The following is a 15,001-nucleotide window of genomic DNA, read 5'->3' on the forward strand; positions in this document are numbered from 1 at the left end:
GATGTATGCTGCTTGCCTCTCTGAGGATTCCCCCAAAGTACAAATGCTATCTCCATCACAGGAGAACATTTTTCTCTGGTATGGCATTTCCCAGCACAAGGCCCCTTTCGTATTAATCTGACTCTTGGTTCACCTTTGGGTGTGCGGGGACTGTTGGGAGGTGAAACCTTCATGCAAGACTTCTGCTGTGAATGGACTAGGAGTAATTTACAGCCCGCCTAGTGCAAGTTGCCAACCTGGATTTCTGTTCCCTAGTTGCTTTGTGTAATCAGGAAAACAGTAGTAAAGGTAGAGGGGGGGGGAATAAAAAAAGAAAGATGGGGGCGGGGGGGATTGAATAGGATAAGGAGGGAGAGAAGAGAGTTAAAGCGAGAAAAGAATCCCTCTCGCAGGGGAGCGGGGAGCGCCGGGCTTTGTGCTGCGGGGCCCGCCGGCGGCTGCGCTCGCAGAGATTCTCCCGTGACACTTCCACGAGGCAGAGGGGGAGGAGGAGGAGGAGGTAGAGGTGGAGGAGACAAGCCGGGGGTGTGGAGCAGGGGGGGCTAGCAGAAACAAAAGGAAACCAGCTGCAGAACTTCCTGAAGGCGGAGAGGGGGCCGCGGGAGCGCGCAGTGCCGGGCGGCTGCCTGCGGCGCTGGGGAGGGGGCGGCAGCGGGACCCTGCCCGCCGCGCCTGTGGCCACCATGACCAGCGCGATCCTGAGGAGAAACTCCAGCAAGCAGGGCCTGCAGAACCTCATCAGGTGAGCACCCACCTGCCCGCGGGGGACCCGCTCCAGGCTCCCGCTGGCGCTGCCCGCGCCGAGGGGCGCGGGTGGGGGGGCGTCGGGTAGGGAAAGGGGGAGTGTGTGTCGCAACGACCATCTTCGTGTCCCTTTAAATCGTGTGAATTTCGTCCTCATCCTGATTTTCCAGCAGACTCAATGCATTGGAAGGAAGGATAATAGAAACCCCCCCCCGCCCCTCCTCCCCAAAAGCTGTATGAGAAAAGCAGATTTGAACTTACTGATGGTTTTTCCAGGAGCTCCCAACTGAAATAACTGAGCACAACTGTACTGTGACACTCACCTGAGCGGCTGGTTTCGCCCCATCCGCTCTCCGTGCAAGGGATGTCTCAGTACGTGTCTTTTTTGTGTCCCCTGAGCGCTGAATGGTCCTGCCTAGAAAAAGGATTTTTCTTTTTTTTCCCTGTAGGAACTGTACGTTGTGCACGCTGTGATGTGCGTTTTCAATTCAGAGATCAGTGAAGGGCTGGATCCTCCCACGGCTGCAAGCTGACACTGTTCTTTTTTTGATTTAATTGATCACAATAGCGCTTTGAACCTTTCTCTTAGAGTCTAATTGCCAGGGCAGGGAGGTGGATGGCTCAGTTGGGTTTATTCCCATTTGTCAGCCGGGGCTGAGCTGGGGAGGATGGCTACATTGTCTGCTGGCTCTGGGATTCCCTACCATGCGGTCAATCTGCTCTTCCCTGCGAGCTGGAAATGCTGCTTTCCTCTGCGGGTCTGGACAATGGTGGTGTGCCATGCTGATGGCTCTGACTGGACAGAAGAGAGGCACTTCTCACTTCTTTATATTAATTGAGCAGCTGGGTGAGAGGTGGAATTAGGGAGTGCTGGACTCACATTCTGCATCTTGGGTATCTCTTGGCTCCCTTGTCCTCACTGTGCCTGCTGGTCTCCAGCATAGAGGTGGAGGATGTCAAAGTGGGGTTTATTTTGACAGGCGTTTTCCAGTCAATTTGGGATCTCCTTGACTAGTGTTGCAGCCTCTAAACCTCACCTCTCAAATGAGTTTCCCACCTTGGAAGGGAAACAGGCTCCTACAGCCATCCAGTCCCTGCCACCTTCTCCTGTTCTAGACCCAGGGCAGTCGGCACAAAAGCTCCCACTGGTTCCACAGGCCCCTGGGTGGAAAGCGGGCAGGAGGAGCTGACTCCTCTCTATTCATCTCCTGTTTGTCCTGTTGGACTCTTTCCCTGGTCTCAGCCCGGAGGGACTGGGATCTCAGTTACACATCCCTGTTTCAGAAAAGGGCTTGGTCAGGGGCTCCTGAGGGGTAAGGAAATCTCTTTGTGGGTGTGCAGAAGGCAGAGATGGGCTCAGATTTGGGGCCAGCTGGTATTGAGGAGGGTCAGGCAAATGAACTGCTCACAGCTGAGTGGCAATTTATTTTGCAGGGTGGCAGATGGGGGAGAGCAGGGGGAAGCATGTCTGCCTCATGCAAAGAAAAGGGGCGTCCAAAGAACTGTCCTCAACACAGCCCAAGTCAGAGGTGTTTTCCTGTCCTTAATGATGTTTCCAAGTTCATCCTGCTGTGCATAAGGGACTTTTCGTGTCCCAGAGACTCAGAGGGGCTTTTACAAGGTGACATTTGTGCTGAGCGGGGTTTATTACACTTAATCTGGCTGAGGTTTGGCTTTGTGGCTGTGTTTTCCAGTCCTGCTTACAGAAAAGGAAGGGAGTGGGGTGTGGGTGTGAGGGATTTCCATGGTTTACACACAGATAGCCTCGCTCATGTTCACAGGATTCAACAGCAGAATGGGCAGGTCTGCTCCATACACAGCATAGTTTGTTTTGCAGTTGTATTTTCTCCCGGAGCAGTTTCCCTGCTAAGAACGACTGTGGGGCTGGCTCTGCAAGCCTTACCACCTTGGCTGCAGGAACAAGCTGCTTCAGTCAGTGAATGGCTTGAGGCTTCTGGCTTGAAGATATATTGCTGTCAAGATTGCTGTGCTCTGCTTTTGTCTGTCCCAAGGTGATTGCAGGCAGAGTGGTTACAGTGCGTAGGTCCTGGGCTCATCTGATGTGTCCAAGACCTGGAGCACAAGAGTGAAAACGGCTGCTCAGAGCCATGTTTGCAAGCACTTGGGATTTCGATGTGGTGTCAAGCTTTACCTGGCTGCTCCTGCTGCAGGTCGTCAGCGGGGATAACCAGGGAATTACCTTCCCTGAGCATGGCTCAGCTAAGGGAGCTATTTGTCAGCTGTCCAACAGCTGCGTTCAGAGTTCCTGAGCTGAAACCAGTGTAAAAGTCTTGTGGATTTTGGGTTGAAGAGCTGAGTTCCAATGCTTTAAGCATCCTGTCTTGTGCTTGATACAAACTCCCAGCATTTCAGACAAAGGGGACCATGCCCATGTGCTGAGCATCACCCAAGCATTGGTCCCAGGAGCCTGATTTGCATGAAAAGGCTTTTCCACTGACTGCTGACAGGTTTAGTGCATGCTGTGCTTGGAAGTGGTTTGATGTGCTTTGGAGCACCGGACCATGTTGGAGACACCTTCAGGCTGAAGTGCTGAGCTAGCACTCTGGAAAACGTCTTTCCCCTCTGCCCAGCCTGGAGGTGGATTGGAAAAATTAGCCTTCCTTCTTCCTCACTGAAGAAGGTGCTCTGCAGAAGGTGCAGGCAGGAACGTTCCATTTACATCTGAAAAGTTGGAGACTGAAAAGAGCCCAGAGTTATGCCTTGCAACTGCAGAGCAGGAGTGGCTGAATAATTACCTGGGAAAGGCATGAGAAGAATGGACAATTGCAGGGCTATCTACCTCCACTCCCCTTATCCGGCATAGTTTCTCTATCAGGGTATCACTTGGGAAAGATTTCTCCCTTTGTAGCATGATGATCCCTTGCACACCCACAAGACTCCAAACATGAGCTGCTTTATCTTGTTATCGAAGTCTCTTTTCTCCTTATCCATTTAATGAATTCCTATAAATAAGATAGGGATCCAGTGCCTCTTATGTCGATTCATTCAGTTCATTATCTGCTCCTGCTGGAATTTTATTCTCCCCCTGTTTATCGAGCCTCAAGTGTTTCACAAAAGAATATGGCTGTTTAATTAACCTACAAATCAGCCTCTCTGTAAATCAGCTGTGCCGCTCCTTGAAACCAGATTTTTGGGCCTCCTGGTTGACATTGCTCCCACTAAGTGCTGCGGTGTCTTGCTGCAGTTGTGTCCTCATAGCTGGGCTGTCGATGCCTGGCTGGAGTGTGCAGCTGTGGGGTGAAGTGTGCATGCAGATGGATGTGAGTTAGAAGGAGTACTGCTCCTGTCTTGGCTGCTTTGTTTTTTATGCAGCGTGTGGGTGAACCTTGGGTACCATTCGGAAGTGAGCTGTGATTTGTTCTTGGGGGGAAAAAGGACAGTTTTCTTGCACACTGCTTGTATGCTTCCTAGGACAATGGGGACATGGTCCAGAACAGGGGCTCCAGAGCATGGCTGCTGCACAGGCAACAAATAAATGAGTGTCTCTAATTATAAGTCAGAAAATTGAATCACATGATAGAGCTAATTATTTACTCTATAGGATGGGACTTTTGCTTTATCTTCTGTGAAGCCATTAACATGGGAAGCCAAACTGTGAGATCTGAAATGAATCTTGCATGCCTTTGCGTTTTGGCCTGCCATACATGATGAGATGTTTTCCACCTCCAGCTGATGCCAACACTCATGTCCTGGCACCCATGAGGCAGCTGCATGGCTCCTTCTTTCTCCCTACAGCTCGGTACTGCGTTGTCCAGCAATGCTCTTGGCAATGCTTGGAGTTCCTCAACATTAGGGGTAGCTTTAAAATTTTCTGAACTCCTTGAATTTTGGTGTATGTCATGAGTGTAATATTTAGTTGGATCAGGATATGGGGGCTCTCCCCAGCTCTGTGGGATACCTTCCTTTCTGCCTGCATGCGATGTTTCCTGAAGCTTGCCAGGATGTTTCTCAGCAGGGAAGATGCTACTCCAGTATTTCTGTCTTGACCTCCTGAGTGCTGAGCTGGGAACAAGGAGCTGGAAGCACTTGGGAGGGCTGGATAGTGCTTTGACGGGGAAGAACATTTTTTTTTTTTTGGGGGGTGATTGACATGGTCTGGGCACTGTTGGTTGTTTGGGAGATAACTACTCTGGGGGCTATTGCAGCATTGCTTTAGTCCACCTCTCTGGCTTGTGGATAGGTATGGGTAACGAGGAATTCTTGCTCTGAAGAAGTGAGGCAGCTCTTTAGGGGAGATGGGAAAAATGAACGTGCAGGAACGAGCCCCTAGCAGAGCTGTTGCATGGGGAGAGGAGGGAGGGATGCTGGCGTAGGACAGGGGGACACAGGACCTTCATCAATGGGATTCATACTTTGCAATACTGCCTCAAATGTTGCATGAGGAGCCTATGGTCCCTGCAGGGCTTGCCCACCACAGTGCTCCCTTTCCCAAATCCTCCCTATTTTGACGTTTTTATTAGTCGCCTTTATTTTTGTTATCCTTCTGTGTCCCATGACCACGGCCAGGGCAGAACTAGTGAACACCTTTGCAAACCCTGTGAGTGGGGAGCGGGTGGGAAGGGAGACATGACCAGATGCTGCTGGCAGGGAGGAGCAACCAGGAGAGCTCTTTGGCTACACTGATCGCCCAGTGTTGCTGGGGCATGCCTGGGGGATTTCCACATCCTGGTGAGGCTTCACTGGTGCCAGCTGCTTGCAGAGCAATGCCACCACATTTTGCAAGTCGGGAGGGACCTGGTGATTTGCAACCCAGCTGAGCTGTGGGGCAGGGTGAGGGTAAGGGGCTAAGCCAGTGTGTGGTGGGTAGCCCCTCCCTGGGTGCCTCATGGGATGCCCACGCTCTGCTTTCACTCTGCAGACAGCAGCTCATCATTCTCTCTCCAATTGCCGCAGCTCATCTGTCCCCTCTGAGTATCCTGTGGATCCATTCCCATATTTTCCCAGCCCTGGGGCTTGTTTTTTTCAGAACTCCACCTACCATTGACCTTTCCCAGAAAGCAGCTGATGGGGTTTGTTTGCTTTTAACCTGGCTTGACTTTGATTTTTTTACCTGCTCTTAAGCAATTGGATATTTAGGGCCTGAACTTTGAGCCCATGGAAATTTTGGGGAGCTGTAGTGAGCCTCTGAGCCCCTCAGGGTTGCAAACACTGGTTATCCGCATCCTCTGATGGAGTGGAGAAGGAACACCACATGTATCTGAGCATGGTTCAGTAGAGAGTGCACTGGATGGAGAAGCTGAGGTCTGAGGCTTTGGAGCTGGGATGGTGTGTAAATGGTGTTTAAGAACTAATTCTCAGCTTCCAGATTGTTTTTTTTCTCTTTTTTCCCCGTTCTCCTACCATTTCTAACTCTGTTGATGGAGCACCAAACAGTCATCAAACATCAGCAACATGGTCCTTCAGCTCTATTGTGGGCAGAGGGCAGCTGGGGCTGCTGCATGCCTCTGTCCCATGGCAAGAGGCTGGGGTGCAAAGACCCTTTTTCCTCATGAAAACTTGCTACCTTAGCACAGTGGGGGCCGAGGGCTTGCTGCTGACTCCGGTTCCTGTTGCAGCACAACTCCTCAGCAGTGGCCATAAACGAAGCCTCAACTCTCCCAGGGAGCGGAGCAGCGTGTTCTCACGGCCTCCCTTGCTGCCTCCTGCCACTGCTCAGACTGAAAACTCCCTCCTGCTGTTGGGGAGACTGTGTTGTCCCAGGGACTGCAAAATGAGTGACTCGTAGCCAAGCCAGCGGTGCTATAAAAAGCACCAAGCTGATATGAATCTTACTCTTAATTCTGGCTTGAAGCAGTGGTAAAGCTATTGCTCACCTTCCTAGGCTCGGGCTTGTTTTCCAGCATGAGTGTATCAAGGATGCTGGCTGACTGTAGCTAAGGCACAGAGACTGTGGAGGCTTGTTTCCCTCTGAGAGAGGGAAAAAATAAAATACTAAAGCTGGGTAAGGTAGTCTGTACCTCTTTGACAAATCTATTTTCCCCTCCGGCATGCTTCTCCCTTGCAAAAACAGAGCCCAGACTTCCTGCTTTTTAGAAAAAAAATCCAATTTTTTGAACCTTAGGGCTGAGATGGAGAGACCGTGAGAAAGAGCCATAGTTTGAGGTTGTACACAGCACCAATTTCTCACACCTACAGAATACAGTGGAGTGCTGGGAGGGCTCAGACTCCAGCCCTTTCCTCCCCCTTGCCAAATTCCTGACCGGTGATGTTAATACATTACTGCACCAGCCTATCTCTGCGCTAAGGACCCACAGTCCTGGGAGTGCAATTCATCATCCTGTAAGGGATTCATTTGGATTCTGTCTGCCCTCATTAAAACCAATAATAAGAAAAAGAAACAGTTGTTCCCATTGGTTGCCTTGTGCCTCTGTGTGTGGCTGTGCGTCACCTATGGTGTCTGGAAGCATGGAACATCCCCTGTACCTTTTTGGAGCCAGTGTCCTGTGAGTGGCAGGAGGGGACAGATGAAGCTTGTGATGAAGGACCAGCCCTGCCTGCATCCCTCCTTCAGGGTCTGCTCCTGCCATTTGCCACCAGCTTTCTCAAATGTGTCTTGTTTTGCTTGTGGAAGCAGTAAATTACCGTCAGAGTCTTTCCCTGCCCGACATGCCACAGAGACAGGTCAGTCTTTGCAGAGAATTTAATGAAGGCTAGACCAGGCAGAGTTTTATACCTGGTGTGTGTGGATGCATGGCTGCACATCTGCACATCCTTCTCTGGGCAGAAATGGGATGTGTTTTTTTGGAGAAAATCCAAGATCCATTTTAAAAAAAATAAGAGTTGCTTTTATTTTTAAAAGAGAGATAGCTCCGTGCCGTGCTGAATGTGGTTTTTCTTCCATTTCTGCTTGATAAAAGTTTGGGCTGTATCATATTCTGTTCAGATGCCTTGGTGTGTCCTTATCGCTTCCAGGGTGCTGCATTTCCACACCCCCAGCTCCAGTGGATGATGGGGATGGGCTCTGCGGTCGCCCCTGGGTGTGAAGCAGCTTTATCCTGCTGTTCACATCTTGAAGGTGACCTGTGATCTATAAGCGAAATGGGGAGACGTGGCTGAGACTGTGCAGCTACGTGTGGGGTGGGGAAGCTTGGTATGAGAAAAAGGCTAAGGGTGAAGCATGTAGATGTATTTTTTCCTCTCCCCCCGCCCCCCTTCTTATCCAAACTCTGTAGCCTGGACTCTGAATGGAGCAATGCAGCTGAGGAATTACATGAATGTATGGGAGGGAGAGGCTTGTGCAGTATCTGTGGCTGCCTTTGACTGACACGCTGCTGTTTCAGAGCTGGGATAACTCTCCTGAGGCTAGGCTGAAATAAACTCCAGCCTGTGACATAATACTTTTTGATTTTATTTCTTTTCCTAGTCTCCCTATATCATACCGCTATCCACACCCCTTTCCTTATTCAGTGGGATGATGACCCAGCTGTAGTCTTTCCTATCCAGTCACATTACTCCTAAGTATTGGAAACGCATCCTTGAGGAAGTGTGACTCTTGGTTGTTGTCTGATATGGTGATGGCTGTACCACAGATGCTTTATCAGCCCACGTTCCCTGGTGTCACGGAGCCCAGTCTTGGTCGCTGGCGTTCAGCAGCAGCCTGTTAGCATAGAGTTAATCTGGGGGTCAAGATGCCAGCTGGACTTCTGCTCCATTCCTTATGTCTTCCTGGTGGCCTTGGACAAGACATAGGGACAGGATTCTGAAGGTGTCATGATAGGTGGAGGTAAACCTGGGTTTCAGAGAGATCTTCAGAAAGGGCTGAGCGGCTGAACTCTGATGCCCAAAACTGGTGCCTGTGGTGTGAGGCATCGCCTGGGACACTGCTTTGAGCATGGCAAATGTGATTTGCAGGGATGGAGAGAAACTGAGCCATGGCAGCATGACTGTACATTGCATGCAAGTGTCCTCAGCCATGACTTCTGTTGTGGCGTGACACCAGTGGTCCTGAGTGGCATGAACGGAGGCATTATCTGGGTATTCCAGCATACTTGACTCAGTCACACAGATCCATTATATGCCATTTATAAGAGATTAATAAGTGATTAATTTGTTGGCAGAAGGTCAAGTGGGTGAGGAAGGCGTTAGATTGTAGCCTTCTGAGAGTGTCCTCCTCCATTTCATGTGGCAGGGTGAGTTGCACGTCTCCGTACCCCTGCCAGTTGTCAGGGCCCTTTAGAAATGTGTGATAAATGCAATATTAAATAAAGCCTGGCAGCTCTGCTCAGCAGCAGGATGAACTTGTTGACAGTCCTAGTCCATATTCTGCACTGATATTGTATCTGGCACTGTGACAAGGCAAGCAGGCTGTGGTGGATTGCATGGAAGGGGAAGGTCCCATGCATCAGTTTCTGGCATCTTTCTTTCCCCTACTCTCAACAGAGCAGCCAACGGGACGGCTGCCGGGGGAAGTAGGGCTGTTAGTCCCAGTTCATCTCTAATTCATGCAGCCCCATCACTTGCAGGTGATTCTTTCAGTGGTGATGGACACTGTTTTATTCACAGGTGGTGGGGCAATGTATCTTCTGGGAAACACCAGCTGTCATGCCAGGGCTGCATGTGGCTCCTCCTAAATCCTGTTCCTGAAACCTTTTCCCTCGTGAACCCTGGCTCTGGGGGCAACCTACCCAACAGACCCAGCAACCAAAGTCAACACTCTCCTGGCCTGATAACCCAGCGAGCTCAGGAGACAGGAATGTCCAGTGTGTGGGTAGAGGGTTCTTGAGTTTTTCTGGCACAGGTCTGCAAAGCCCAAAGCCTCTGGGAGGCATTTGATTTTCCTTTCTGGAATTAGCTTTAGTGCTGAAGGTTGGGTTTGGGCCAGCAAAGCTTCCTTTGAGCTGTCAACCATGCAAAAGACTCCTTGAGTCTGCAGAGTTTCCCTTAAACACAGCTCATCTGGTGCCAGAAATTTCCCTTGCCTGAATATTGTAATCTCCTCTAGTGCTGGTGAGGAATTGCCCAATGGAAACGTGACCTTTCCAGCAATGCTGGCTTGTCTAGAGCTGGTGTTTGTGGCCATGTGGAACAGTGAGGCCAGGGCTTGGTTGCCTGTAATGCTGTTCTGCAAAAAGAGGTGTTTTGTAGTGCAAACAGAAAGAAAACCCCTCCTTTGGCTGGGGGTCCAGAGGGAGGTGAAGTCAAGAGCTGGATCTGAAATGGGCAGCTGGCCCCAAACAGAGCAGAAGCCTGAGCATCCCAAACGCTTGGCAAGCAGTGACTATGTGGCCAAAGCTGAACCAGGGTGCTTTCAGTTCATCTTTAGACCTGCTGGATCTCCTCACCTCCTCAGGAAGAGTTAAGTCCCTTCCACAAAGTGTGTTTGCCTCAACCATGACCTTTCAAAAGCTGTTGGCAGAGTTGTAGGGACTGTGTAAGAGAAATGACCCAGTCTTGTGATGAGGTCTTGCTGGAGCAAGTCTTGCTGCAGCTCCAGGCTGCTGGGGCCACGAAGAGGTCTCTCTACCCTTCCTCATCCCTTCTCCAGTCACCCTAAAGTTTGTGTGAGGGGTTGAATTTCCTTTCACATTGCATGAAAATCCCTCTATATAGGGGTTTTATAAAGGTAAGTGGCTGGATGCCGGAATGTAGCACACTCATCTTGCAATTCTTCAAGCTTCAAGTTGTCTTGCTTTCCATTTCCCTATCCTGTGATGGGTGAAATGAAGTTGAGAGCTCTTGGTCCCACTGGCAGCTATGAGTCTGCTTCTTCTCCAAACCTCCCCAGACTGAGATCAACCTGGGAAAGTGCTGGCTGGGGGTGAAAGCAGAGATATGTGGGATCTGCCTCATCCTGAAGCACTGGGTAATTATTTCTAGAAGTGGGAAAGACGGTTGTGAAATATCACTGTGGGCCGAGCACGTTGAGCTGCTGAATGCAATTGTGAACAATTAGAGCAAACGGAAAACCATGGCCCCTTCTTAGAAAATGGAACCGTTTGGAAATTAAATCTTTCCAGCTTTTTGCTTCGAAAGGCAATTTAACAGCTGACCCCCTGCTCACACTTGTGATTGTCCAAATTGGAATGGCACATTTGTCTGGGGTCCAACAAACCCCTGTAGCTGACCCAAACACAAAAACAAATGCAAGGCTTAGTTTGTAATTTGCTTGTGTTTTTTGTTTTGTTTTGGTTTGTTTGTTTTTCACTAAAGACAAATATTTGTGCTGCTAGGTCAGTCAAAAAGTAATCATCCTTTTTCCTCTGCTTGTCAGTGTGATTACTGAACCCCAAAGCATCACTTATTAAACCTCACTCCACTACCAGCCTGTTTGAGCATGAGAGAGAGCTCAGAATCTGCAAACAAACTGGTTTTAGGTGTTTGCTGGAGAGTGCTGGTATTCCTGAAGGCAGAGTGAGTGGGGGCTTGGTGGGGGCTTTATCTGCAGCCCTTACTGCTGAGCAGAGGCATGGTGCTCCCAGCATTTCAGCCCCACCGGGATGCTCAGTGTGTCTGAGCCACATCCCAGCACAGTGGTGGACAACCTGGAAGCTGGGTTGCTCTGTGGCAAAGGGAGATGGGAAAGTTATTTCCCTGCTTTTGCAGAAAAATCCTTCTCCCCAAAACAGTCGCCCCCAGCTCTGTCCTCAGCTTGTTTGAAGGATGCAGGGACAGAATAGCGAGCCGGTGAGGTCATGGGGAGAGAGTTAGTCACATCCAACTGGGAAAGGGAGAGGGCTGCCAACCAACGTTGCTCTCAGTGTGGAAAGCTCATATGCTTCAGAGGGTACCCCCCTCCAAGCTCCCCTGGGCACCCTGGGCAAGCAGGGAGGGTTCGTGCAGCACTGCCTCTGCAGCAGCTTCCCAAGGAGCTGTAGGAGGGGGTGAAGGATTTTAATTGAAATCTAACTTGTTCTGGCATAAACATGGACCTTGCTTCTTGTAACTGGGGCGATATGGGAGAGAGGGGGTTAACAGCCTTTCTGAATTGGAGACTATCTGGAGCTGTCGCACAAGGGAGGGAGATCATGGCAGAGTTTAATGAATGACTTCATTTATATATTAAAAAAAAAAACAACAACACGGTGGCTTCCTGCCAGGCCCACAGACAAGGGTTTCTATGGGAACCTGAGGAAAAATAATAAATAGGAGTGTGGGATGAGTAGGGAAGGGAGGAGGGGAGCCCAGGCTGTGGTCTAGGTCCACGTTGTTCCCCATGGAGAACAAGGTGGCAAGGGGCGATGAGGGAGTAAAAGGGGAAAGAGCTGAATTTGCTGCTTGCAAAAAGACCCCACCCAAAATAAGGCAGGCAGTAACTACACGCAGTGGAGCATTTTCTTGGGCTAGTCCTGGGATTTGCTTTTTTCCCTGTTCCCCCATGGGCACAGCAGGGATGGGAAACTTTTTTACATCGGGCTCCACATCCTGGCTCTGCTGCCTTGGGGCAGGTGGGAGTTCAAGAGGGCAGTGATTTAGGGTCATCCCCAGCTTCCTGACTGGCCAGTGGTGGGACCACTGTGGAAAGGGATGCTGCTGGGGCTAAGCTCGACAGTCCTGCTGCCACTGCAGAGTAAAATAGGCTCCGAGGGAGTCTCCCTGGAAAGGCTACCAAGGTTCATAATGCAATTAGAAAGGCCAAATTTTTCCTGAACAAAATCTATCGATTAATCCCAATGGGCTTTTTTTCCTCCCATTGCTGGGAGAGGGAGGTATCTGTCCTGAACCTCAAATGAAAACAGCATGTTAGTGAGACCCTTGGTGAAGTGAGGCCCTTTCACATGGTTGCTAGTCCAGACTATGGGCAAACCCAGGCAGGCAGGCAGAGTGGCACATCTGGGGGCAGCTGAAACCTGTTCCTCATTCACTCAAACTGGGCTGAAACAAGTCTCAACTAAGGCATTTCTGGTTTTTTTTCCCTTTTCCTTTCCACAAGCTCTTTGCCCCCATCTGAACTATGTTGCACTGTATCTCCTATTGAGCAGGTTCATCCCATGGGGACTGCTGTCCTCAGGGCATGCCTGAGGAGGGGAAGTTCATGTTGGGCTGGATCCTGCTGCTGGTGGGAGATCGCCTTCCTGACTCCCATGTGTATGCCTTGCCTCAAGAGCATTTCTGTAAATAGGTTTGCAAACACCAGGGGAAACAGCCTTCATGGTCTGTTTTGGACGTGGCTGAGCCGGGGTGAGTGGGGTGAGGAAGCATCTGCCCCAGCATCAGCCCCAGATACCATGAGTCAGACCTGGCCAGCTCCAGCTGCCATCACAGGCCCTTTGGGTGAGTGGTGACCATCCCATGGCAGCATGTCCCTTTCTGCCTGCGGCTCAGCTGGTGCTGCCAGTGGTGGAGCAGGAGCTGATCCCATGTGGAGAGTGACTGGACTGGCATTATCACCAGAGGAGGAATGTGGCATTGCTTCCTTGGGGATGGAAGAGGCCATTCTGCTGACAGAGGCATTATTATTCAGCAGCTGATATGTCTGGGGGAAGCCAAGGCAGGTTTTGCTTCTCTGCAGGGGTGGAAGAAAGCTGGGCTGGGCAGAGCAGGACATAGCTGCTGCCCTCCAGCACTTGGCCTCCTGGTCAGGCAGGAGCAGCTCAACTGCTTGAGGAAACTCACCCCCAGCATGCAGATCTTTCCTACCCTGGGCCAAAGCTTGAGATGGGGATGTTAGATATCTTGCAGCACTGCAAGACCCTTTACAAACCCTTCCTGGGGTGCAAAGCTGTTTTTGCAGGGAATGGTGCTTCCCAGTGGGCTTCCAGCGCGCAGGAAGGTGGCTGGTCTGGAAGGAAGGGGATATGCACGACACCTTCCTTGGAGAGATTTCCAGGCTTTTCTCCACCCCTCTCCTAGTCTATGTGTCCCACCTTATCCTTGCACATCCATCAGTCCAGTATGGAGCTCTGCTGATGGAGGTGAGGATGCCACTTTGAAGGGCTCCGCTCATGATGGGAGCACTCCTCTGCAGAAGCCTCCTGTTTTTCGGGGGGAGCCCAGATACCTCAGAGGGTTATTACTGGGTTTCACAGGCACTGCCTGATGGCATTAAGGGTGAGTTTTCCCTCTTTCTTGGCAGGCTGACAGCACAGTGGAGCGTGGAAGATGAAGAGGAGGCGGCAAGAGAGCGGCGGCGGCGGGAGCGGGAGAAGCAGCTGAGATCCCAGGCAGAAGAGGGCTTGAATGGGACTGTCTCCTGCTCGGAGAGTGCGAGTCCAGCACAGGAAAACCAGTAAGAAATACCCACAGATAAATCCTTCAGCAACACACTTTCTCCTTGCAGCAAACCCCTCCTGCATGCACAGCGCGTGTGTCTAAGTTGTTTGAGGTGGCTTGAGGAGATGGGGAAGTTCTCTAATAGGTTTAGGTTGGGGATCTAGCCCACACCAGCAGAAAAACTTATTTGGGCAGAAAAACACAGAAGCCATGCTTTGCTCTTTTTATTTTGGCTGGAGGCTGGGTGTTTTACGGCCCTGAGTGTTTACACTGGGACAGCTTGGGCAAGGCTGAGCTCTGGCAGGGAGTCCTCATTGCCAGTGATTTCAGTGCCTGGTTAAATTTCAACTTGTGAATCATCCTACACCGAAAGCAATGGAGGTTCCTGATACATGCAAAAACGGACACGTACCTGAGGATGTGATGCACAACCCTGAGCAGATCACAGTGCTGGTGCCTGAGCAAGCAGTCACCTATCCTGGCTGGGCTCCCCACTCCTCCCTTGGAGGATGCTGCCCTGGCACTGGGAGCATGAGCATCCCCCAACCTGGTGCAGTTCACAGTTCTGAGGGTTAAAACTAACTTTGTGCTTTAATGGGGCAGGTCCTAAATGGAAGTAGCTCAGGAGGCATTTATGGAGATGCTGAGTTATCTACTGTCAAAGAGGAAACACCTGGAGAAGGGATAGGATGACATCCCCAGCATCCCACCACAGCATCCTACCACAGCCTCCCCATGTCCATGGTTCAGAAGCCCAGATGCCGTGGCAGCACTGGGACTAGCACAAAAACCAGTCTGCTCTCTGAGTTGTCAAACTCTCGTCTCAAAGACCTCAGTCTTCCCACTATTTATGTGTTCAACTTATTTCTAAATATATTGAACACAATGGAAAAGTTATATGGGATTATAGTCAGAGAGAAGCAACAGTTTCATTTTATTGGAAAAATAGCAAAAGTTATTTATAAAAATCTATTCTTTTTCCATTAAAAGTTTTTTTTTTTCTTAGATACTTTCAAAATTATGCAGGACTTCTGTTTTTTTTCCCTTTTTTTTTTTGTCTGAAAGCATTGCAGAGCACCTTCACAAT

At 50.3% G+C, this 15,001-nt stretch overlaps 1 protein-coding gene across 2 annotated transcripts in view; it reads left to right on the top strand.

Moving 5' to 3' along the window:
* The window catches only part of LSP1 (lymphocyte specific protein 1), a 39,808-nt gene that overhangs the window by 11,878 nt on the left and 12,929 nt on the right, over nucleotides 1-15,001 (top strand). The window contains exons 1-2 of one of the 2 annotated variants that reach the window (XM_051804081.1): nucleotides 353-742; nucleotides 13,778-13,930. In XM_051804081.1, the coding sequence (XP_051660041.1) occupies nucleotides 684-742; nucleotides 13,778-13,930 (212 nt within the window). In that variant the 5' untranslated portion in view covers nucleotides 353-683. Of the gene's footprint in view, nucleotides 1-352; nucleotides 743-13,777; nucleotides 13,931-15,001 lie in introns of those variants that run through there. The other variant, XM_051804080.1, reaches the window with a different exon arrangement.

Source organism: Manacus candei, unplaced genomic scaffold (assembly GCF_025592945.1).
Source record: "Manacus candei isolate 608988 ecotype Guabito, Panama unplaced genomic scaffold, ASM2559294v1 h1tg000060l, whole genome shotgun sequence".
Lineage (NCBI taxonomy): Eukaryota > Metazoa > Chordata > Aves > Passeriformes > Pipridae > Manacus > Manacus candei.